Source organism: Oppia nitens, unplaced genomic scaffold (genome assembly GCF_028296485.1).
Source record: "Oppia nitens isolate AA-2021 unplaced genomic scaffold, nextdenovo-longstitch-racon4-pilon3 scaffold44_pilon_pilon_pilon, whole genome shotgun sequence".
Lineage (NCBI taxonomy): Eukaryota > Metazoa > Arthropoda > Arachnida > Sarcoptiformes > Oppiidae > Oppia > Oppia nitens.
In genome coordinates, this window is record NW_026533226.1 from 1 (window position 1) to 25,996 (window position 25,996).

Consider the following 25,996-nt stretch of genomic DNA (forward strand, 5'->3'; position numbering starts at 1 on the left):
GTACCGTTAACCGTATATATTATTCAAATTATTAAATATATTAAAATTATTAAATATATTAATATTATTAAATATATTAATATTATTAAATATATTAATATTATTAAATATATTAATATTACTAAAAATATTTATATTATTAATTATATTAATATAATTTATTATATTAATATTATTAAAATATTTTTATTTTAACCGTTTGGTACCGTTAACCGTATATATTATTCAAATTATTAAATATATTAAAATTATTAAATATATTAATATTATTAAATATATTAATATTATTAAATATATTAATATTATTAAATATATTAATATTACTAAAAATATTTATATTATTAATTATATTAATATTATTAATATATTTTTATTTTAACTGTTTGGCTATAATAAAATTTGTCTATTGGAGACAGTAACATCAATCGTGCTACTATTATGTTATTAATTATTTTTATATTGTAGTAGCACGATGTTGCTGACGATTTTATATTATTAATAATATATTAATATTAATTTGCATTTTATTATAAAATTTAAAATTTATATTTTGTTTATTATTTATAAATATCAAAATTCATTTTTTACAAGTTATTAAAATAGTACAGATAACTAATTAAAAAATATATTTATAACAAAGTATTAATTTTTTATAATAATTAATATATTACTAAATGTATTTAATTTTTAAAAATTATTTAATTTAATAAAAATTTTAAATTATATAGTGTTACAATAATAAAATAGTTTTAAATAAAAAATATAGTTTTTTAAAAAATAAATTTTAATTACAGCATATACAATCTTTTGTACTGTTTTGAATTAGTTCTAGTAAATATGGTTTCGTGTAACTTGAGATATATGAATGTATATTATTGTCTGGAAATTTGCTCTGCCAAATAAACTTTGATTCGGTTTCATTCCATAATATAGATGCATTTAAATTAATTATTGTATGAACTGATAAATAACAATTATCAATTTCATCTTTTATTATATAATCTATCTGCTTTTGAGATTTAATTTCATCTAATATTTTATAAATATATTGAAAACAACTAAATATTATAAAAATATTTAGTATAATTAAGTAAAAATTAATTATTTTTATTTTCATTTTATTTAGACATTATGGAGGAGTCAACTATACAATTCAATTGCAATGACTGTAATGAAAGTTTTTCTTCACATCGGTTATATATACATCATCAAAGACTTGCTCACCATAATAAAATCATATCAAGTACTAGATGTCAAATATGTTTATCAGAAATAAGTCATTATAGCGAAGTGAGGAAACATTATGATAATTGTTTTAAAAACTCAAATATTACAATGCCGATAAATTGTTTACTTTGTGGCATTCTATTTTATACTATGTTTTCGTTTATTAAACATAAATTAATAGAATTTACCCAAACTGGATCAGGAAATATAAGTAAACTAAAATTACCAGAAAATCTAAACTTCAAATTATCAAAACATGCTTTCAAACATTTTCTTCAACAATATGAACTATATCCAGTTGAAGATTACAAAAACAGTGAAGACTTTTTCTTAAAATATCAATATGATATTAAAAGATTAATTGATTATGTCTTGGAAAAATTTGTATCAACAAAAATTCAATTTTGTTTGCAATGTACATTTTATAAAGAAACTGCTGGCGTTAGAAGTTATACAATAAGTTATTTTACAAGTGATAATTTTATAATAAATAAATATTATAAAAATAAATATATAATAAATCGACTAATAAATTATTTTGATAATAAAATTAATACATTTGAATCACTTGGTAGCGGTTGGATAATAAATGAAATAGACAGATTAGATGTACGAATAGCTAAATACAATCCACTAAAAGGGGGTTGTGAAACTACTAAACTACCTGATCATGTGTTAAGAAAACGTGCAATTATTTCAATAAAAACTAATGATAAAAAATGTTTTATTTGGTCTGTATTAGGATTTATTGCTAATAATTATTATAAGTTTAATAATAAAAAAAGTCCTCATTTAGAACGTTTATCTCAACTTAAACCATTTTTAAAATATATAAATTTGAAAAATTTAAAATTCCCATTAAATTTAAAATCTATTAAAAAATTTGAAATTAATAATAAACATCTAAATATTCGTATAAATATTTATACTTGGGAAAAAATTTCAACTTATGAAGAATCAATTGTACCACTTTATATATCAAAACATAAAGCAAAGCATTCTATTAAATTATTGTTGTATAATAATCATTTCTATTATATTAAAAATTTCAATAGACTGTGTGGAAGTATGCAAGCAAATTATCGACATTTCTGTTCTAATTGCTTAAATGGATTTTTAACTAAAATTAAATTAAACGAACATTATAAAAATTGTTTACACTTTAAACCTCTTACTGTCAAAATGTCAAAAAAACCAACTATGAAATTTGAACACTATGAGTATATGTATAAATTTCCATATGTAATGTATGCTGATTTTGAATCTTTATTAGTAAAAGAAAAATCGCAACTTAATAAAAAAACTAAACAAACAGCTCAACATGTCGCTTGTGGTTACTCTATTATTGTTATAAAAAATCAAAATGAAATTTACTTTTATAAAGTTTACAGAGGAAAAAACTGTATGAATCATTTTTTAAATACATTATCTTTAATTTCAACACAAATAAATGCTGAATTAGTTCAAGAAAATTCAATGATAATTACTGATTCTGAATTAAAAGAACATCATTTATCAACTATTTGTTTTTTATGTAAAAACTATATTAAACCTGAAGATAAGGTTTATGATCATGATCATTTAACTGGAAAATATAGAGGATCTGCTCATAAAATGTGTAACATAAGATTCAAACTACCTTATAAAATACCTTTATTTTTTCACAATTTAAAAAATTACGACTCGCATTTTATAATAGCAAGTTTACAATCAAATTATTTTAAAAGCTGTACTGTTATACCACAATCTATAGAAAAATTTATTTCAATATCTTTGGATAATATAAAAGTACTTGATTCGTGCCAATTTTTAAGTGAAAGTTTAGATGTATTAGTAAAAAATTTAAAATCTTCAAATAATAATTTTTCGATAACTAAACAAATATTTTGTAATAAAATTAATAATGACTTTATTGGAATGTTATTTAAAAAAGGAGTATATCCATATGAATACATGGATAGTTGGGAAAAATTTGATGAACCAGAGTTACCAACAATTGAAAAATTTTATTCTAAATTAAATGATACATCAATCAGTGTTGAAGATTACAATTTTGCTAAAAAAATTTGGAAAATAATGAAAATTAAAAATTTGGGAGAATATCATGATTTCTATTGTTTATTGGATACAGCTTTACTATGTGATATTTTTCAAACTTTTAGAAAAATGATATTTGATAAATATGAACTTGAACCTTGTCATTTTTATTCTATACCTGGTTTGGCGTGGGCCGCCGCTTTAAAATTAACAAAAATAGAAATTGAACTAATGCAAGATATTGACATGTACATGTTTATTGAACAAGGAATAAGAGGAGGAATTTGTAATGTCTTTAAAAGACATTCAATTGCTAATAATAAATATTGTAAAAATTTTGATGATAAAAACGACACTATCTTTTTAACTCATTTAGATGTAAATAATCTATATGGTAAAAGTCTTAGCGAAAAATTACCTTTAAAAAATTTTAATTGGGTTGACATTACTACTCTTAACAGTATAAATTGGAATACTATTGAAACAAATGGTGACAAAGGATATATTTTAGAATGTGACTTAGAATATCCTTCAAATTTACATGACAAACATGATTTTCCACTTGCTCCAGAAAAATTAAAAATTACAAACAATTTATTAAGTGATTATCAACACAATTTATTGAAAGATCTTAAAATGTATGGATATAATCGATCAGCTACGGAAAAATTATTATTAACATTTTATGATAAAACTAAATATATTATTCATTTTAAAAATTTAAAACTGTATTTGGAATTAGGATTAAAAATAAAAAAATTCACCGCGGAATAGGGTTTTATCAAAGCGATTTTTTAAAATCTTATATATCAATAAATACAAATCTTAGAAAAATTGCAACAAATGATTTTGAAAAAGATTTGTATAAATTAATGAATAATTCTGTATTTGGTAAAAGTATTGAAGACAAAAGAAAACATATAGATATAAAATTTGCTTTAAATTGGAAACAAGCAAATAAATATATTCAAAAATTAAATTTTAATACTGCACAGATTCTAACTGAGAACTCTGCTTTGATTAAAATGAATAAGACAAATGTAACTTTAGATAAACCAATATTTATTGGATTTTCCGTTTTAGAACTTTCTAAATATTACATGTATTCTATGCATTACAAAGTTTTTAAAAATCATTATAATAATAAAATAAAATTATTATATACAGATACGGACAGTTTAGTTTATGAAATTAAAACTAACGACTATTATGAAGATTTGAAAAAATATTTCTCACCTATAATGGATTACTCAAATTTTTCAAAAAATCATAGTTTATATAATGACAAACATCAAAAAATGATTGGATATTTAAAATCAGAATATGGAGAAAAACCAGTAAATGAATTTATTGGATTAAAAAGTAAATTATATTCTATTAAATATGATGAAGTTATGAATAAACGTGTGGCTAAAGGTGTAAAAAAATATATTATAAATAATTATATGACACATAATCATTACATAAATGTTTTAAATGAAGAAAAATATTTTAATACGACGATGAACAAAATTGAATCTAAAAATCATAATTTGAAATCTGTTCAATTACAAAAATTTGTATTACAACCTTTTGACGACAAATCATTCATTTTAGATGATGGTGTGAATTGTCTTCCGTTTGGTCATTATAAATCTTATTTATAATTTTTATAGATACATCTCAAAATTCATCAATTCATTTAAACGATCAGATAGCATCAACATCATCATCATCATCATCATCAACTCCCCCATTATCTCTAGAAAAATTTAGCAAAATAGTTATTAAAAAAATAACTTCTCCACAACAATTAAACCAGTTATTAAATATGAATTCTGTGGCAAAAATTTCTAATAACATAATTAATGGAGCCTATATAACTGAAAAATCTCTACCCATTACCCAAGATAATATTCAAAAAAGTTTAATTAAATTGTCATCTTTTGGTATTATTAATATAATACCTTTGTTTGATTATATAATTGAGCCAATGAATAGATGTATTATTAAGATTAAAAACAATTATGATATACCAAAATTTTCAGCTGGAAAATTTTTTGATATAATTGAATTAAAAAATGTAAATTTAATTATGCGTTGCTTTTGGGTTGATAATAATGATACTTATATTAAGATAGAAATAATTAACGAAAATGTTTTAGACAATTACATGTTTAGAAAAGATCTTTTATTAGCCAATGCAATAGTTGCAGATATTAAATATTATAATGAACGATCATTTGAATGTATATCTTCACTTCCAAAATGTATTGTACCGAATGGTAAGATTATATATTTAGTTGTTAATCTTAAATATTATAAACATTATTTTTTGTTTAGATGAACAATTGAAAATTAACTTAATAAATGATGGAAAGATACCAACAAAAGGAAGTGAACAGAGTGCAGGTTATGATCTGTATGCAAATGATGTAGGAGTATTGCAACAAAATGAAAGAAAATTAATTTCAACTGGTGTAAAAATGCAAATTCCGAATGGATGTTATGGGCAAATATGTGCACGAAGTTCAATGGCATTAAAGGGTATAGATATAGGAGCTGGTGTCATCGATTCAGATTATACTGGTGAAATAAAAGTGCTATTGATTAATAATAGCATTAATAATTTTGCCTATATTCATGGAGATAAAATTGCACAAATTATTATATTACCATTGAAAAAAGTGACAATGTTTAATGCAACTTTTAAACAAACACAAAGAGCTGACAAAGGATTTGGTTCTACTGGAAAATAATACATTTTATTTTAAATATTATTAATATTTTTATTTTATTATAATGTTTATTAATTTTAATTTTTAAAACTATTTTTATTTTATATATTTAATAGATTAAAATGTTTATACTATTATTTAATCATTGTTAAATTTTAAATAAACTATATATATCCAATTTATTAAAAAAAATATATCATTATATAATTTTATATATATATATTTTCAATATTGTAATTATTTTATTTTAAAAAATAAAAAAAATTAAATTAAAACATTTTTATTTTTTAATTATTAATTAAATTAAGTACAGTACAAATAATATTAAAATAAGTTTTTTCTAGTTGATTATAATATGTGCCAACAAATGATGATTATTTGAACAATTCTTTTATTCCTATAAAATACTAAAAATTAGTTGTTATTAGTATTAGTTTTAGAATTATATACCTCATTATCCCAATTATTGGTAAATACATTGTCACAATCTTCATTAGTCTTCCATTCTTTAATTGTATCCAATATAATTTTTAATTGTTTCAAGTTTTCCATAGGGAATCCATATTGAATATACATTTCTTTAATGTCAATTTTATTGCGAATTATTTCTTTAACTAATAATGATTTGATGCATTTAGCATCATTTAATAGAGAATCAAAAACGTAGTCAAATTCTTCACTTAAAATACTATATATAGTTTGTTTAACACTATCTGATTTATAAAGATTATTCAAAGAAGGTATATCATTATTCAATGGCTTCATTATTAATGATTTAAAATAAAATTTTTCAACTATTTATATTAATATAAAACTTGGCCTTGAGTTAAATCCGATTTATTGTCGTTTAATAATTTATACAAATATTCAGCTTTAGTTTTTGCGCAGAGAGGTTTATAGATAGATTTAAGTCTATCATGAATATTACAAGGTTGAATACTTATATCATTTTGTTGAATAACCATTAACTCTCCATCAGTAGGAATAGTTTTATCACAAATTTTGAGAACATCAATGTTATCAATTTCAATAATTAAATGACCAAATCCTGCTTTATATAATAGTCCTTTAATCCCTTCATCATTTTTAGTTATTCCAATATACTTTGCTTTAGTATTGGAATTTAAATGATATATTGCTTTAATAACAGGAACAAATTCACTTGCTGATAATCCATACTCAAACTTTTTGTTGAATTTTAATCCATGAAATTCATTTTCAAGGTAGTCAATTAAATATTGATTTGAAACATCAATTTTATTTCGATTTATACGACAATTAAATGGTACACTTCCACTTATATTGTTAAAACAAAATCCAATTTCTCTTAAAATAAATTCACAATCAATTTTGAAACCATTAGAACATATAATAATTTTTAAATCATTGAAACTTGGTGAAAGAAAAGCCATAATAAACGAATATTAACTAAAACAAAATTTTAAAAAGTTTCTTTATTTATAACTAAATTCAAGGACATTAATAAATATATAGTGTAATATTAATTAATACTAAATATTAATATTTTAAAATTTGTAATGGCAACATATGATGCAACATTTAAACACCCGAGAAGATTTATTATCTATGGTCCATCGGGTTCGGGAAAAACTGAATTTGTTTGTAAAATGTTAAATAACATGTATGAATTATTTGGATTTTATTTTGACAAAATTGTATATTATTCTGGACAAGGTTTTCCTATAATAAACAATGTTCATGGAATAAATATTAAAAAAGTTAATACTTTTGATAAAAGCAATATTGAAATGTTTGATTCTAACGAAAATAATTTATTAATAATTGATGATAACATGCATACTGTAGGCAATGATTTATTTATAAGTGATTTATTTACTAAATTATCACATCATAAAAATATAACAGTTATATTGTTAATACAAAATTTATTTCCTAAAAATAAATATATGCGTGATATTTCAACTAATTCCACATATGTTATTTTAATGAGTAATCCAAGGGAAACACTTTCTGTCAAAATATTAAGTAATCAAATTGATAGCAGTAATCCAAAGTTTATATATGACTCTTATATTGATGCAACAAAAAACAAACCTTTCAGTTATTTATTATTGGATTTTGACCAAAACACACCTGATAATATAAGAGTTAGATCTAACATTTTTCATGAAAATGAAAACCAATGCGTCTACATTAAAAACAAATAAATTAAAAAATATTTTACGTTGTGTTTCATATTTAAAAAAATTAAGTACAGCAAAAACAAAAAAAGATCGAAAACAATTATTAAAACAAGCTAATAATTGTATTATAAATGCAATATCAGAAATAGCTAAAAATTGTTTACTTGGAAATATACCATTAAAAACTTGTGATTTCAATAAACTTAAAATTTATAAAAATAAATTGCGACAACTTTCTATAAAATCTCCTATAATTAAAAGAAAAAATATTTTAATACAAAAAGGTGGCAATATCTTTTTAAAAATACTTGTTCAACAAGCAATATCTCATTTAATTAGTCATTTTGGTAAAAAAATCATAAATAAAGTCAGAGAAAAATATACGTAAAATGAGTTTTAAAAAACTTAAATTAATGAATGATAATAATTCCAATAATAAAATTTCAGAGTTTTTAAATGTTCAAAAATTACAAACTGAACCAAATTTATTACGATTAAATGACTTGGACAAAGAAATACATTTAATTTTAAACACAAATTATACAGAGCGTGACAAAGCTAAATTATATGCTGATTCTTTAAGAAGATTTTTGATATTTAAAAGGAAATTTAACAATATTGAAGACAAAGATTATATTAATGTAACAAATAATGTATTTGAAGATAATGTTCCCATAAATAGAATCCCTCAAAAAATAGAAGATAATGATGATGATTATGTAACTCCAAAAATTTTAAGAAGAAAAGCATTTACTACTTTCAAAAATAAGAATAAACTTGGTCAAAATAAATTAAATATTAAACCTAATGTTTTATCGTTAATTAAAAAACAATTATTTACAGCTAAACGTAATTACAACTTAAGAAATTTAGAAAAGCCAAATTATAAGTTACCTAATGTCTCAAAATCATTTGAATGGAAAAAATATTAATAAAACTATATCTGAAGCATACTATAATATTACAAAATCATCAAGTTTTAGTGGAATTGATAATTTATATAAAGTAATTAAAGAAGAATATCCATTTATAACATATAATGAAATTAAAAGATGGTTAACAAAACAAAATGTATATGGAATTCATCGACCAGTAAAACATAAATTTAAAAGAAATTCAATTGTTTCTCGTTATATTGATCATAATTGGCAGGCAGACTTAATTGAAATTAAATATCCTACAATAAATAAGAATTATAGATATGTACTTATGGTAATAGATAATTTATCAAAATTTGGATGGGGAATTCCACTTAAAAATAAAACTGCTATAACTGTAAAAGCAGCTTTTATTAAAATATTTAAATTATCTAAACGCAAACCTAGTATATTATCTACTGATGCTGGTCTTGAATTTACTAATAAACAATTAAAAAAATATTTAAAGTGGAGAAAAATAAAACATTTAGTATTAAAAGATTCATCTAAAGCTAGAGTAGTTGAACGCTGGAATCAAACAATTAAAGTTAAACTATACAAATATATGTATTATAACAAAACAAAAAATTTTATTAATGTATTAAAAAATATTATTAATAACTATAACAACACGACACACAGCAGAACAAAATATAAACCAGTTGATGTTAATAAAAATAATGAAAAAATAGTATATAATAATTTATACAAAATAAAAGTTTCACAAGAGAATCAAAATTACAAAATTGGTGATTTTGTGAGAATACAATTAATGAGAAATATATTTCAAAAAGGATATATTCCTAATTATAGCAATGAAATATTTATAATACATAAAATATTTTATACATCACCTTATTATAAATATAAAGTAAAAGACAAAAAAGGTGTAATTATAAGAGGTTCTTATTACTCTAATGAATTAATAAAAATTGATTAAAAAATGAATTATTTTGAAAGTGACGATAAATACTTTTATTTAACTAATAATAATAACGAATGTACTGTAGAAGTAGATTATAATCCATCCATATTTTTTAAACAACCACAAGAGTGTGCTTTAGCTGAGCTAATTATTCCTAAAAGGCTTGATTTAAAAGAACCTTTAGAAAATTTAGTTCTTACTTATAATTTCAAATGGGTACCAGAATCATTTTATGGTGACATAAAAAATGATATTGTTGAGCACGATAAACATAGATTAAGCAATATTACAAAATTTGTTGTGCAGTTTGATTCAAATTATTCATTAGGAGAAAATATAACTGAAAATTACGAAATATTACATAACAAAGATATTCATTGGAAAGACCATATAAAAGAAATTATAACTAAAATTAATGGAAACATTGAAAATACTATTAAAAAAAGATATCCAAAAACATTCAAAATGCCTTCAACAAAGGTAATTGGTAATTATGGAGAATACAGTTCTGGTTTAGAATGGAGAATTAATAATATTGTATTTGATTTTGATAGTACAAAAAATATCTATAAAATTAAAAATGGAAATTTTTATATGCCAACAAAATTTTGGTATAATTTAGATGATGATGATGTTTTAATAAGTAAAGAAGAATATGAAAAAATAAAACCAACAAATAAAAAAGCAATACCTGACAATGAAAAGAAAGTAGAATATTATTTGTTAAGAGGTGTTTTTTATATTGATTTTAACGAAAATTTAAAAAAACTATTAGGTTTGAAAAATTATAATATAAATAATTTATTTGATAATTTTTCCTTATATAAAATAATAAACAATGAAAAAATTAATTTAACATATCAAAATTCTGACATTCCTAACGCTTTAAAAACATCTATTAAAAATATAGAAGAAATTAAAAGTGATGTTCGTCCATTAAGTGTCTCGAGAAATATAAATTATTTAATTGTTTATTGTAATATAATTATTGAATCTAATTATCAAAATAAAAAATCTAATATATTAAGAATTATCCCTACAAATATTTCGGAAAAAGATGATGTTATAAAAATTGATTTCAACGTTAAAAATTTTATACCATTAAAATACAATGAATTTAATACAATCACTTTGCGTATCACTGATGAAGAAAACAACAATCTTATTTTTAGAAAAGGAAAATTATTTGCTACGCTTATAATAAGACCTCAGTACAAAATATAACTTAGTTGTATTTTTATTAGCAACATGTGTACATCTTATCAGAATGGATTATAATTCATATTATTGTGCACAAGCAAAAAATAATCAAAAAGGTGAAGGAATACCAATTCAAGGTATAAATCAAATTGAACCTAATAATATTGATTTTTTGCCACATAAATCAAAATCTGTAAAAACTAAAATTTATAAAAACAAAGTTTCTGGTTTAAGAAGAAAACCCAGAACTAATAAAAAAAATAAAAAACGATTTATTAGAAAATCAAAAAAAGGTAAAAATAAACAAAAACGTAATTTGGATATATTTGCTTAAATATGGCAACTGAAATTTTAAAAGATGAATTAGATTTATTTGAAAAAGTAAAATATCAAGGAACAATTGAAAGTCAACAAATACTTGAATATCGACCTAAATCAAATGTAATAGATTCAAACACAATTGATTTTGAAATTCAAGCATCAGCTGATGAGTATATTGATATGCGAAATATTTATTTATATTTGACTTGTAAATTAACAAACAGAGACGGAACAAATTTTGCAGCAGCAATTAATAATTTTGCGCCGACTAATTACGTTTTAAACACAGCATTTGATCAATTAGCTATTTATCTCGGATCAACATTAGTGAGTCAAGCTGCTCAAAATTATAATTATATGTCATTTATTGAAGCGGTTACTGAGCAATCAAATTATTCTAACTCAACTGTTGCATCATCTGGCTTTGTTACAACTTTTTGGACACCAGCATATAATTATGAAAATCCAAATGAACACTTAGCAACTTTATGTAATGCTAGTAAAGTAATGCAATTTTACGGAAAATTACATGGGCCAATATTTACAACAAATAAATTATTAATTAGTGGTGTACCAATTAAATTAGAATTTACTAAAGCAAATGAAAGATGGCCAACAGTTTCTGAAACAGCAGCAATGACAGCAGATCAATATCCTTTGTTAAAAATTACAGATATGAGTGTTTTTGCTCGAAAAGTTAAAGTAACACCAAATTTACTTAATGCACACGCACAAGCATTAAGAATTTCTAATGCATTATATACAGTTAAACGACCTAATATTAAAGTAATTAATTTAACTCAAGGACAATCAACTTTTAATATAGATAATTTATATCTAGGTCAATTACCTAGTAAAATTATTTTAGGTATGGTTGACGATGCAGCTTACAGAGGAAATAGTTATCGAGATCCTTTAAGATTTCAAAATTTTAATTTAAATAGTTTAAGTTTAAATGTCAATGGAGATATGATACCTAAAGTACCGTATCAACCTAACTATACAACAGATTTATTTGCTAGAGAATACCACGATTTATTATTGAATTTAGGATATAATTACGTTAATAACCCATCTCCAATTGACGTTAAAAATTATAAAAATGGATTATGTTTATATGCTTTTAATTTAAATAATGATTTTAGTTTTACTAACAAATATATAAATTTACCTAAAAGTGGATATATTAATGTGCATTTAAAATTTTCAGAAAATTTAGCAAATGCTATAAAGTTAATTTGTTATGCTGTATTTGATAATACTATAGAAATTGATGAAAATAGAAATGTAACTACTGATTACTAAACATGAATTCTATTCAAATATTAAGTTTTATTAAAAGAGATAAAATAGCAAAAAAACAATTTTGTGGTGTTTTAGCTTTAAATCAGATAAGTTATATAAAAACTATTAAACCGTGTGCATTGATTGTTAACACACATAAATCATCACAACCTGGAGAACACTGGTTTGCTATATATGTTCCACTTACTGGACCAATTGAATATTTTGATTCATTTGGAAGAAAACCTTATCACCCAGAAATATATTCCTTTATTAAATTAAATGGTAAAAAATATATATTTAATCAAATACCATTACAACATTATTTGTCAACTACTTGTGGTTATTATTCTATATTTTATATATTACTGCGAACAAGAAATTATAGTCTTAAAAGAATATTAAACTTTTTTTTACGTAATAGATTATTGAATGATAAAATAATTATTAAAATAATTAATAAATTAAAAAAAACATGAAATCGGTTAGATTCTGTGATAATGTACAAGTAAAAATAATGTATGTTTGGCCATATGCTTCTAAACAAGCAAGAATTTCTAATTGGCATTGGATAGTATGGGATAGACGTATTCATGAAATAAAATGTAAACTTATTGGAGAAAATATATCTTATGTTTTAGAAAAAGAATTTCGAGAAAAAATTTTTAATGAACGTTTTACTAAATAATGTTATTTTTTATTCATGTAAAATATTATTAAGAAATAAAAATTTTTTGTTTTAATACAATAATTGCATTACAAATTGGACAATTAGTTAATTTCATTGAACATGTATAACAAGTTAATAAATGAGAACATGGAAAAAATACAATATCAAATTCATTTATATAACATATTTTACATAACATGTTATTTTCTATCTTATTATTCATTATTACATTAGTTATATCAAAACATTTTATTTTATCATTATTTAGTCTTTCATTATGAATTTTAGTACATTCTTCTATGAAAACTAAGCTTTTATTTTCACGCAAAAATGCACAATGTGGATAATATTTCGCATGTTCAATCCATGGATCATCACCAGGTAACCATAGACATAGTCCACCTTTGCATTCATAACATTTCAAAAAATCTTGTAATCCAATTGAGTAAAATCCTGCTTCAGCAAATTGTTGATAATTATTTACTGTAATCCTTTCTGTCCATTGAAAATTTTTATATGACTCTAGTCTTTTATTTAAGTCACTGTAATTTATATCATCCATTTCACTTGTTCACTACTTTTACATAAAGACTATTATGACTTGAAAATTTATTATACAATTGCTTTTATACTATATTTTTGTACAATGAAACAATAAAAAATATATCTCCAATAAATCTAATTAAATGTATAAAATATTAATTTTTCTAAATTTATGTCTATATATTATGGTAAAACTCTGGTAAAGGAGCTTTGTGTTATTCAAAATAAATAAAATTAATTTTTTAATGTTTATTTTATATAGTATTAATAAAATAAATTTTTTTTTCAAAATTGATGTGTATGTTTTATTTAAAAACGTGGTCAAAGGAGGTAAGTGTTAAAACCTAGACAACAAATATATATTCAATATATATATATATATATATATATATATATATATTAATAAAATTATTATATAAATATAATAATATTAATTGATTATTAATAGTTAATATAATTAAAATTAATTCAATTCATTAATTAAGATTTATTTATTTAATTTGTTATAAATGTAATATTTATTTATTTATTTATTTTCTATTATTGTATATAAAACTATAGAATAATTTTTTAGATATAATTTATATTTTATTATTATAAATGTTATTTTCATAGTTTCATAGTTTTATGATTATATATATATATAAATATATATATTTATATATATTTTTATTTAATAGTGTATGTTATCGTTCAAGTGTTACCAACAAAAAAATAAATATATATATATATACCATGTTAACTAATAAATTAATTAATTTGCTGTGATTTTTTTTAATAATAATAAAAATAATAATTAAAATTAAATTGTCCTTAAAAAAATTTACTTTATTTTTCGTTAAAAAAATTGATATATAAATATAAATTATTTTTTATTGTTTTATTCATATTTTTAAAAAAATAAGAAAAATTAAATTTTAATTATTGTTAGTATTTTGTGTGATAATCTACAATGTCTCGGCAATTGGTAATTTTAATTTTTTATAATAAAAATTATTATTTTTGAATATTAAAAAATTTTATTATCTTATTATTACTATTATATTATTTTTATAGAATACTAGAAATTAATTACTATATGTTTATAATATTATTTATAGTTAAACTATAATAAACTATAGATTACAATTATTTTTAATTGCAATATTTTAGATTTTATATTAAATATTAATTTCTAAATTAAATAACAAAAATATGATACATAATATTTTTAAAATGTAATAATTTAAATTTAGTTACTACTTATAAAAACAATTTTTCTTTTAAATTTCAATATTGTTTGAAATAAACATATATTGTATTTCATTTTGTTTTTTCAATTTTTAAAAGACTATATTATTTAATTGTTTTTTTTAAATATTAATTATTACAATTTAATTGTAAATTTATATATATTAAGTTTAGTTTGCAATATCCTATAATAATATAAGCCCTTTTAATAAAAATTTAAATCATAATCTAAAAAAAATTTAGACAAAAATAGTTTAATTAACAACTCATATAAATATTATACAATATATTCAGTTAATATTAAATTAATTTTTCTTTTATTATATTGAATATTAATTGAATCATATTTTTATTTTTAAAAAAGATAAACAATTTATTTTATTAATTTTAATTATTATTATTATTATTTTGGATAATATATATACACATAATGTCTCAGCAATTGTTAATTTATATATATATATTTAAAAAAAATTACAAATAAAATACTAGAAAATAATTTCTATATACTTTATAATAATAATAATAATACTATAATAATAACTGTATTAGAAAATTATAGATAGATTTATAATTATTTCTATATAAAAAAATAAAAATTAAAACACAATTTAAAAACATAACTATTATTTTATTGTTTTTTTTTAAATAAATTAATTAAATTAATTAATTAATTTTAATAATTAATAATTTTAAGTATACTGTCAAGGAATCGGATGCCGTCACCATTAATGCCGTTACCAATAATAATAATAATAATAGACAACCACTTGATCTGAATGACAATGTCCGGGCCATCAGCTATACGGACAAGTATGTGGACACACGTGGCTCAGGAGGAGGAGGAGGAGGAACTGGTGGTAAAGGTAAAGGTGCTGCCGATAAATCATTGGCCAAAACTGGTGGCAAAAAAGGCCGCAAAAAGGACGAAATGGACAAACTTAAGTCGGAAGTCCAAATGGACGACCATATTATACCGATGGCCGACCTGTGCCGCCGTTTGACTACCAATACGGAAACGGTTGGTGTTATTATAATTGTTTTTAATTTAGACAAATAGAAAGTTTCTATAAAAATAAATTTTTTCAATCATAAATTTCTATAGAATTTTTTATTAATTATTTTTTTTATTATACAATAAGTATACTCCTCTATATCTATAGTCATTATATGTATACTATATTTAATACTACTAAACAAAATAGGATATATATATATATATATATATATATAATTATTTTTATATAATAATAAATTTTGTAAAATTTTATTGATATTTTTATTGTATATATATATATATATATATATTAATATAGTTTATATAATATAGTTATTTTAATATATAGTTTAATATAATTTAAAATAATTATAGATTTTTTATACATTAATTTATAATTAATAAACTACTATTAATAATTTAATTGTACATGCATTGTTACAACAATGTTATAACAAATATTGATAACAACAAAATTAACTCATCATGGTCATATCCCTTATTTTAATAGAAATTTGTGTTTAGAAACTTTCTAAAAAAAACAAAAAAATTTAAAACAAAAAATTGCCTATAATTTTATAATTTTCTCAATCTATCCAAACACTTAATAACTGTTAAAATATGTTAAAATATGTTAATATATTTTGTTTTGTTTTTTTAATTGTTGTTTTAAATCAAAAAGGGTTTATCGCCCGGTTTGGCCAAAGAGATACTCCATAGGGACGGACCTAATTCGATAACACCGCCAAAAATCACACCCGAATGGGTTCGGTTCCTACAGAATATGTTTGGCTGGTTTAATATACTACTATGGATCGGATCGGTACTATGTTTTGTTGCCTATACCATCCAAGTAACAACATTGGAACCCATGGAAGTACCGCCAGATAATGTAAGTACAGGTATATATTAGGGGACAGTTGGTGTATTAATTGTATGGTCGATACAAATACAGTAGTGTATGCATGCATGCATGGAGGGTATAGTATCCATGGGTTAAACAGGGTTAATCAATCAATCAGTTAGTTTATATATAATATATATATTAAATTAATACCATACATTCAAATTTTTTTTTTTAAAATAATAAATGACCAAGGCCATAATTTTATTTATTTATTTTTTTTATTGTTGTTGATTAATTGTAAAATTAACTAGCTAAATCAACTAATATCAATGCTATTATCTAGTTAATTTTACCAATTAAATCAAAAAAAAAATAAATAAATAATCAATTATACATAATTTTATTTTTGATTAATTGCTAAAAATTAACTATTGATAATAGCATCGACATAGTTGACTTATCTAGTTAATTTTACCAATTAAATCAACAACAAAAAATCAAAAATAAATAATCAATTATAAAATAATGTTGATTTATCTACAAAAATATTATCTACAATTATGCACCCTTGGTCATTTTTTTCAAAAAAAAAATTAAATGTATGGTTTACCCTAGATATTTAATATAAACTAACTGATTGATTGATTACCTTATTTAACCCATTAATACTATACCCCCCCCCCATGCATGTATGCATACGCTATCTGTATCCACCATCACTTTTAATACTGATTACTGATCCCTGTCCTCTCTATATCACTAACCTAACTAACCTAACTGACTGTTCACCCACCCCCCGCCCCGAAATCAATTTTTCAAATAGCTCTATCTGGGTATAGCACTGGGAGCCGTTGTATTCATATCCGGCTGCTTCTCCTACTATCAGGAGGCAAAAAGTGCTAACATAATGGATTCGTTCAAAGATCTGATACCCCGATCGGCTACTGTCATCAGATCCGGTGCCAAAATGAACTGTCCGGTCGAGCAACTGGTTTGCGGCGATCTCGTCGAGATTAAGGGCGGCGATCAGGTAAGGGTGTCCTCATTGTCCTCTCACTGTCCTCACTGTCCTCACTGTCCTCACTGTCCTCACTGTCCTCACTGTCCTCACTGTCCTCACTGTCCTCACTGTCCTCACTGTCCTCACTGTCCTCACTGTCCTCACGCCCTATTAGCCCTATATCTATCTAAACACTGTATAATAATTAATACCCATATGTTAACCACACACACACACCTCCAGGTGCCGGCCGACTTACGTATCGTCAAATCCCAGGGACTCAAAGTAGACAACTCGTCATTGACTGGTGAATCGGAACCGCTGTCCCGTACCCTAGACTGTACCCATGAAAACCCGTTAGAGACAAAAAACTTAGCATTTTTCTCGACTAACTGTGTCGAAGGTACAGCTCGGGGACTAGTCGTACGTACCGGCGATCGTACAATAATGGGACGGATAGCCATACTGGCTGCCGGTCTCGAAGCCAACGACACCCCACTATCGCAAGACGTTAGCCGTTTCCTATCGGTCATAACGGCTGTATCGATGTTTTTCGGTGCCCTATTTGCCATCACATCCTACCTATTAGGCTACTCGTGGCTAAATAGTTGTATATTTTTTATCAGCCTAATCGTAGCACAGGTACCCGAAGGCCTACTACCAACAATGACTGTTGTGCTAACTCTGACGGCCAAACGTATGGCTGCCAAAAATTGTCTGGTCAAAAACCTACAGGCCGTCGAAACCCTCGGGTCAACATCAACCATATGTACCGATAAAACCGGTACATTAACCCAGAATAAGATGACTGTTTCGCATTTGTGGTGCAATAATACTATTATCGATGCCGACAATCTGATTGGCCATCAGGACGGTTAGTATATATATTTTTGTGGGTGGGGTAGGGGGTGGTAGTGGTTGGATGATAGTTAGGGTTAAGTGTCTATTAGCTAATTAATTAAGTAATATAACCGATGCCGACAATCTGATTGGCCATCAGGACGGTTAGTATATATATTTTTGTGGGTGGGGTAGGGGGTGGTAGTGGTTGGATGATAGTTAGGGTTAAGTGTCTATTAGCTAATTAATTAAGTAATATAACCGATGCCGACAATCTGATTGGCCATCAGGACGGTTAGTATATATATTTTTGTGGGTGGGGTAGGGGGTGGTAGTGGTTGGATGATAGTTAGGGTTAAGTGTCTATTAGCTAATTAATTAAGTAATATAACCGATGCCGACAATCCCATTGGCCATCAGGACGGTTAGTATATATATTTTTGTGAGTGGGGTAGAGGGTGGTAGGGGTTGGATGATAGTTAGGGATAAGCGCCTATTAGCTAATTAATTAAGTAATATAACCGATGCCGACAATCTTTTTGGCCATCAGGACGGTTAGCTAATTTTTTTTTGTTGTGTGTGGGGGTAGGGGTTGGATGATAGTTAGGGTTAAGTGTCTATTAGCTAATTAATTAAGTAATATAACCGATGCCGACAATCTGTTTGGCCATCAGGACGGTTAGTATATTTTTTGTGGGGGGTAGGGGTTGGATGATAGTTAGGTATAAGCCTATTAATTACTTAATTATTATAATTATTATTTTTGAAGGTACCAAAGTCGACATGGACTCACCCGCTTGGAAAGCCCTGGTCCGGGTGTGCTGTCTGTGTAGTAGAGCCGAGTTTACCGCTGGCCAGTCCAAAGTGTCACCATTGAAACGGTATGTTTTTGTTGTTTGGTTTACTAAAAACTAATAGTAATAAAAATTTCTAACTGTATTTAAACTGCATTTGAAAATCATATTGTTTTTGTAATTATAGTTTTGAAATTAGCAAAAAAAAATAGATTATGAAAACAGTAGTATAATATAGAGTAGTATTTAAAAATAATAAAAAATAAAATCATATTTAATATAAATTTATATATTAAATATTAATATATAAAATTAATTACAGATTAAACAAAATAAAATTATATTTAAATTATTTAAAAAATATTAATATTTTATTTTTTAATTTTATTTTTCGTTTAATTTGTAATTAATTTACTAATTAATATTAATTACTATGTATTTTGATACTGTATTTATTTTATTTTTTTTTAAAAAAAGTCAATCATATATACAGTATATAAAGTTTCTATATATCAATATATATATATATATATCAACAAAATAAAATATATTTTAAATTAATAAATTATATATAATAGTTTATATAATTAATTTTTTTTAAAAACTAAATTTATTATTTCAATACAATACACTATACCTTATTTGGGGGGTATATGTGATAACCAAACAATAATACCTAAAAAACAATATATTCAATATATATGGTATATATATATATAGAGAAACCATTGGCGATGCCTCAGAGGTGGCTATATTGAAATATATGGAAATAATTACCGGCAATGTTGACGGCTATCGGCAACGGCAGCCAAAAGTATTTGAAGTACCGTTCAATTCGACCAACAAGTATGCACTGGCCATTAGCGAGTGTCGCGGGGATAATGGTCACTATCTGTGCATGAAAGGTGCACCCGAACGTATACTGGAAAAGTGTAGTACAATCATTGTAAAGGGTGGCCGTGAGGTACCGCTTACCGATTCGGTTAGGCAACAGTTTCAGCTGGCCTACGAAGAGTTGGGCAGTCTAGGGGAACGGGTTATCGGTTAGTTAGACTACTAACAAACGTTAGTCTTATATATCTCTCTGTTTCTCTCTCTCTCTCGGTCTCTCTCTCTCTCAGTCTCTCTCTCTCTCTCAGTCTCTCTCTCTCTCTCAGTCTCTCTCTCTCTCTCAGTCTCTCTCTCTCTCTCTCAGTCTCTCTCTCTCTCTCTCAGTCTCTCTCTCTCTCTCAGTCTCTCTCTCTCTCTCAGTCTCTCTCTCTCTCTCWGTCTCTCTCTCTCTCTCAGTCTCTCTCTCTCTCAGTCTCTCTCTCTCTCAGTCTCTCTCTCTCTCAGTCTCTCTCTCTCTAACTCTCTCTCTCTCTCTCTCTCTCTCTCTCTCTCTCTCTCTCTCTCTCTCTCTCTCTCTCTAACTCTCTCTCTCTCTCTCTCTCTCTCTCTCTCTCTCTAACTCTCTCTCTGTCTATCTCTTTGTCTATCTCTCTGTCTATCTCTCTGTCTATCTCTCTGTCTATCTCTCTGTCTATCTCACTGTCTATCTCTCTGTCTATCTCTCTGTCTATCTCTCGACTCATACCTATTAATATACCCACTCTTTAATAATAATAGGTTTGTGCGATAAGTTTCTACCCGTCGATCGTTTTCCCTATGATTTTCCGTTTGACGCCGACGATACCGAAAACTTTCCGATGACTGGCCTCCGATTTGTCGGTGTCGTATCAATGATCGATCCGCCGCGACCAGCCGTTCCCGATGCAGTAGCCAAGTGTCGCCAGGCGGGCATCAAAGTCATTATGGTTACCGGCGATCATCCGATAACCGCCAAAGCCATTGCCCGGGCAGTCGGTATTATATCCGACGAGAACGAAACCCGCGAGGAAATGGCCGACCGGTTGGCCATCGGTGTCGACAAAGTTGATCCCACGTAAGCAGTAGTGTGATGTCCAGCAATTGTATTGATTGATTTACCCGATATACTGATGATGTCTATACTGTCTGTATCTATACATACAGTCTATGCAAAGCAGCGGTAGTTCACGGCTCGCAACTCAAAGATTTCACGGCCGACGACTTGGACCAAGTATTGGCCAATCATACGGAGATTGTATTTGCCCGGACATCGCCCCAACAAAAACTCATAATAGTCGAGGGCTGTCAACGACAGGGTGCCATTGTGGCCGTTACCGGTGACGGTGTCAACGATTCACCGGCACTGAAAAAAGCCGATATCGGTGTAGCAATGGGTATGTAATGGCAATGTGTTTGTTATAATTATCAATATTAATAATTAATACAATAATTAATAATAGATATAATAACTAATAATTACTAATAATTCCTATTAAAAATATATTTATTTTGAAATAATTTAAATATTAGTTTAGTTTTTATTAACCCAAACCCCGTTTTATTGGTAGTTCAATGGCAGTTATAGTTCAATTTATATTCATATGTATTATACTGTTATTGTAATTATTGTTAATATTGAAAATATAAGTAAAATTTTAATGGAAAGTTTATTATTATTATTATTAGCTTCATATTTATTATAAAGTATAAAGTTTATAATATAAACTATTGATATTTTTTTTTAATTTTTAAATCTAATAAGTTTAACAATTAATCCAATAGTGTATTGAATATGTTTTAACAATATATACGTATAATATTTATAATATATTACAATTATATACTACTAGTATATTTAGATATATATACTGTATATATATATTAATAGTAATTGTTTATTATTGACTTTGAGAGTGGGGGCCGGGCGAGGGGGGTACATAGTTAGTGAGGGTGGAAATAATTTTATATAAAAAAAACCCTAATCACTGTTTAAATATATATTCATTGTTAAAATATTTTTCGATAAACTTTTAATAATTTATATATATTTATATATTGAAAAATATAATAAATATTAGACTTTATTATTGAATTATTTATAAATTTTTTTTTAATTTTTGAAATACTATTTTTTTAGTTAATTTATTTAAATACTATTTTTTTGTTGATTTTTTTAGAATTACTATTTTTTTAGTTGATTTATTTTGAAATACTATTTTTTTTTATTTATTTAAAATTTTAAATACTATTTTTTGTTGATTTTTTTGAAATATTTTTTTGTTGACTAAAAAACATATATTAATATATAATATATCGTAAGGTATCGCTGGCAGTGATGTTAGCAAACAGGCGGCCGATATGATACTATTGGACGACAATTTTTCGTCCATTGAAACCGGTATAGAGGAAGGTCGGGTCATATTTGATAATCTGAAAAAATCCATATGCTATACACTATCGTCAAAAATGCCCGAAATGACACCGTTTGTCGCCTTTTTCCTGTTGGACGTACCGCTGGCATTGGGTGCCATAACCATACTGTGCATTGATTTCGGTACCGATATGGTACCGGCCATATCCTTGGCCTACGAAGGACCCGAATCCGATATAATGAAACGTAAACCGCGTAATCCACGTAAGGACCGATTGGTTACCGAAAAGTTAGTTTATAATACATACGAGTGTTTACTCAATTTGACATAAATTATATGATCCTTTCTAACAACTAACTACCTGTCCTTAACACTCATACTCCCTGTCCTTATCTCATACTTCCTATCCTTAACTCATACTTCCTGTCCTTAAATAATACTTCCTGTCCTTAACACTCACACTTCCTGTCCTTAACACTCATACTCCCTGTCCTTAACTCATACTCCCTGTCCTTAACACTCATACTCCCTGTCCTTATCTCATACTTCCTATCCTTAACTCATACTTCCTGTCCTTAACTAACTCATACTCCCTGTCCTTAACTAACTCATACTCCCTGTCCTCCATACTCATACTATTTGGATGTCCCGACATATAGATTGGTGTCGGTATCCTATGGTCAGATGGGTTTCTTTCAAGTGGCCGCCGGTTTCTATGCCTACATAGTCATAATGACCGAAAACGGGTTTTTCCCGCAAACCCTGTGGGGCATACGTAGCCAATGGGATTCAAAAGCGATCAACGATCTATCGGATACATTGGGACAGGAATGGGTTAGTATTGTGTGTTTGTGTGGGGGGAAGGGTATGTGTGTAGGTGTTTAGGTGTGTAGGTGTGTAGGTGTGTAGGTGTGTAGGTGTGTGTGTGTGTGTGTAGGTGTGTAGGTGTGTAGGTGTGTAGGTGTGTAGGTGTGTAGGTGTGTAGGTGTGTAGGTGTGTAGGTGTGTAGGTGTGTAGGTGTGTAGGTGTGTAGGTGTGTATAGGTGTGTAGGTGTGTAGGTGTGTAGGTGTGTAGGTGTGTAGGTGTGTAGGTGTGTAGGTGTGTAGGTGTGTAGGTGTTTAGGTGTTTAGGTGCTTAGGTGCTTAGGTGTATAGGTGTGTGGGATGGGTAGGTGTGTAGGTGTGTGTGTGTGTGTGTTTGAGGAGTGGATATGTACAAAAGTAAAGGGGTATAGATTTTATTTTTAAAAATTAATATTCCTAGGTTTATCACTCAACCCATTCCCTACTGGTTATTCAAGCCCACCCCGCCCCCACCCCCTCTATAAATTATTGTATTACTGTAATTAGAGAGCGAAAAGTTTCGGACCCGTACCTGACCCGTACCTGATCTGATGTTTGACCTAACATAGGGTACAAATTTATGACCTGACTATGTCTGTCCGAAAATAATTTTATCAAAAAACAATTTTATTCATACTATACCCGCAACACATTTGTCTAAATTAACTTTAATTATTCGGTATTAACGATAACTGATTGTAGATCTAACTTAGATTCTAATAAAGTTAATATGTTATTATTTATTAGATCAAAACCATCATCTTTTGTAATATTTTATGTTTAATTTATACAAATATTTTATAAATAATAATTTAATAAATTTTGTGTTTGATTGTCATATTTTGTAATAATTGTCGTTTAAATAATGAATAAAAAATTTTCGGACCTGACCTGAAAAATCAGGTCAGTTTTCATTCTCTAACTGTAATATTGAACATAGGGTTGTCTCTTAATATTAATCTATTTATATTATATTAATTAATTAATTTTTGAAATTAATTTAGACATTTATATAATTTTTTTATTTAAAATAAAACAATTATAAATATATCTATTGATATATTTATTATACAGTATATTATAAATGTTTTTTTTCTAATAATAATTTTATATAACATTACTTGACTTATATCTACAATAATAATTATCAATAGATTTAAATATAAATAAAAAAAATCATAAATGTTTAAATTAATTTCAAAAATTAATTAATTAATTAATTAATTAATAATTAACATCTATTGATATAAATTTATTATTGTAAATATAAATCAATTAATTTTAGTTGTGTAAAATAATTTTTAGAAAAAAACATTTATAATATATTGTATAATAAATTTATTTTTATTTATTTTATAAAAATATTTTTTTTTAGTTAAAATATATAAAATTTATTTAATAATTAATATTATTATTTTATTTATCGGTAATTAATTAATTAATTACTCAGACCTATAGTCATCGCAAGAAACTTGAGTACACCTGTCATACGGCTTTTTTTGCGGCCGTAGTACTGACCAAATGGGCGGCACTGGTATGCTGTAAGACTAGACGACTGTCCGTATTTAGCCAGGGAATGAAGTCAGTAGTTAATAATATATATATATATATATATATATTATATATACTAACTATTTATTATTAATACCCCCAAAATCCATACATCCCTTTCCCCCATCCCATCCCTTTCCTATCTATCTAGAAATCATGTCCTAACGTTTGCCATGTTTTTCGAGTTGGTTTTAGTAGTATTCCTATCCTACTGTCCCGGACTGGACAGGGGTCTCAACTTTTATCCATTAAAGTAATCCATCAATTATTTATTTATTAATAATTTWATTAATTAATTAATTAATTAACTTTTTTTAAGGCCCCTGTGGTGGCTATTGCCCCTACCGTTTGCCATTGTATGCCTGATCTATGATGAGCTAAGAAAATTGATAATTAGGAGGTGTCCAGGAGGTTGGCTGGATAATGAAACCTACTATTAAAAAATAAATAATAATAAACAATTGTTGTTATGATATATATGATAGTATATATATAGTTTTGTTGAAACAATTATTTAAATTTTATCCAAAAAAATATATATATATATAATAATAATAAATATAACTTATATACAGATATATATATATATAATTATAAAGATATATAGATTATATTATAGATATTGTAAAACAAATGTATTAATAATAATATTTTAATAATAAATTAT

The 25,996-nt window shown here is 25.4% G+C and overlaps 2 protein-coding genes across 2 annotated transcripts; both read left to right on the plus strand.

The window, feature by feature from the left end:
- Positions 1 to 5,474: 5,474 nt before the first annotated feature.
- Positions 5,475 to 6,002, plus strand: LOC128959313 (uncharacterized). Its single transcript, XM_054305255.1, has 2 exons — positions 5,475 to 5,528; positions 5,625 to 6,002. Exons 1-2 carry the CDS (start codon positions 5,475 to 5,477, stop codon positions 6,000 to 6,002), a joined length of 432 nt encoding a protein of 143 aa, XP_054161230.1.
- An 8,933-nt stretch (positions 6,003 to 14,935) lies between these two features.
- On the plus strand, positions 14,936 to 25,769 carry LOC128959291 (sodium/potassium-transporting ATPase subunit alpha-3-like). Its single transcript, XM_054305234.1, has 14 exons — positions 14,936 to 14,973; positions 15,934 to 16,257; positions 16,916 to 17,125; positions 17,904 to 18,110; positions 18,324 to 18,954; positions 19,690 to 19,801; positions 20,435 to 20,757; positions 21,323 to 21,638; positions 21,728 to 21,957; positions 22,884 to 23,223; positions 23,595 to 23,769; positions 25,229 to 25,359; positions 25,481 to 25,582; positions 25,649 to 25,769. The coding sequence occupies exons 1-14, from the start codon at positions 14,959 to 14,961 to the stop codon at positions 25,767 to 25,769; spliced, it is 3,237 nt and encodes a 1,078-aa protein (XP_054161209.1). The 5' UTR covers positions 14,936 to 14,958.
- The last annotated feature ends 227 nt before the right edge of the window (positions 25,770 to 25,996 follow it).

Excerpts from the sequence above, each read along its gene's own strand:
- LOC128959313 (XM_054305255.1), top strand. The coding sequence starts at position 5,475 with ATGAACGATCATTTGAATGTATATCTTCACTTCCAAAATGTATTGTAC. Across the intron at positions 5,529-5,624 it reads AAAATGTATTGTACCGAATG|ATACCAACAAAAGGAAGTGA; the intron begins GTAAGATTATAT and ends AATGATGGAAAG.
- LOC128959291 (XM_054305234.1), top strand. Across the intron at positions 18,955-19,689 it reads TCTGATTGGCCATCAGGACG|GTACCAAAGTCGACATGGAC; the intron begins GTTAGTATATAT and ends TTATTTTTGAAG. Across the intron at positions 23,770-25,228 it reads ATACATTGGGACAGGAATGG|ACCTATAGTCATCGCAAGAA; the intron begins GTTAGTATTGTG and ends TTAATTACTCAG.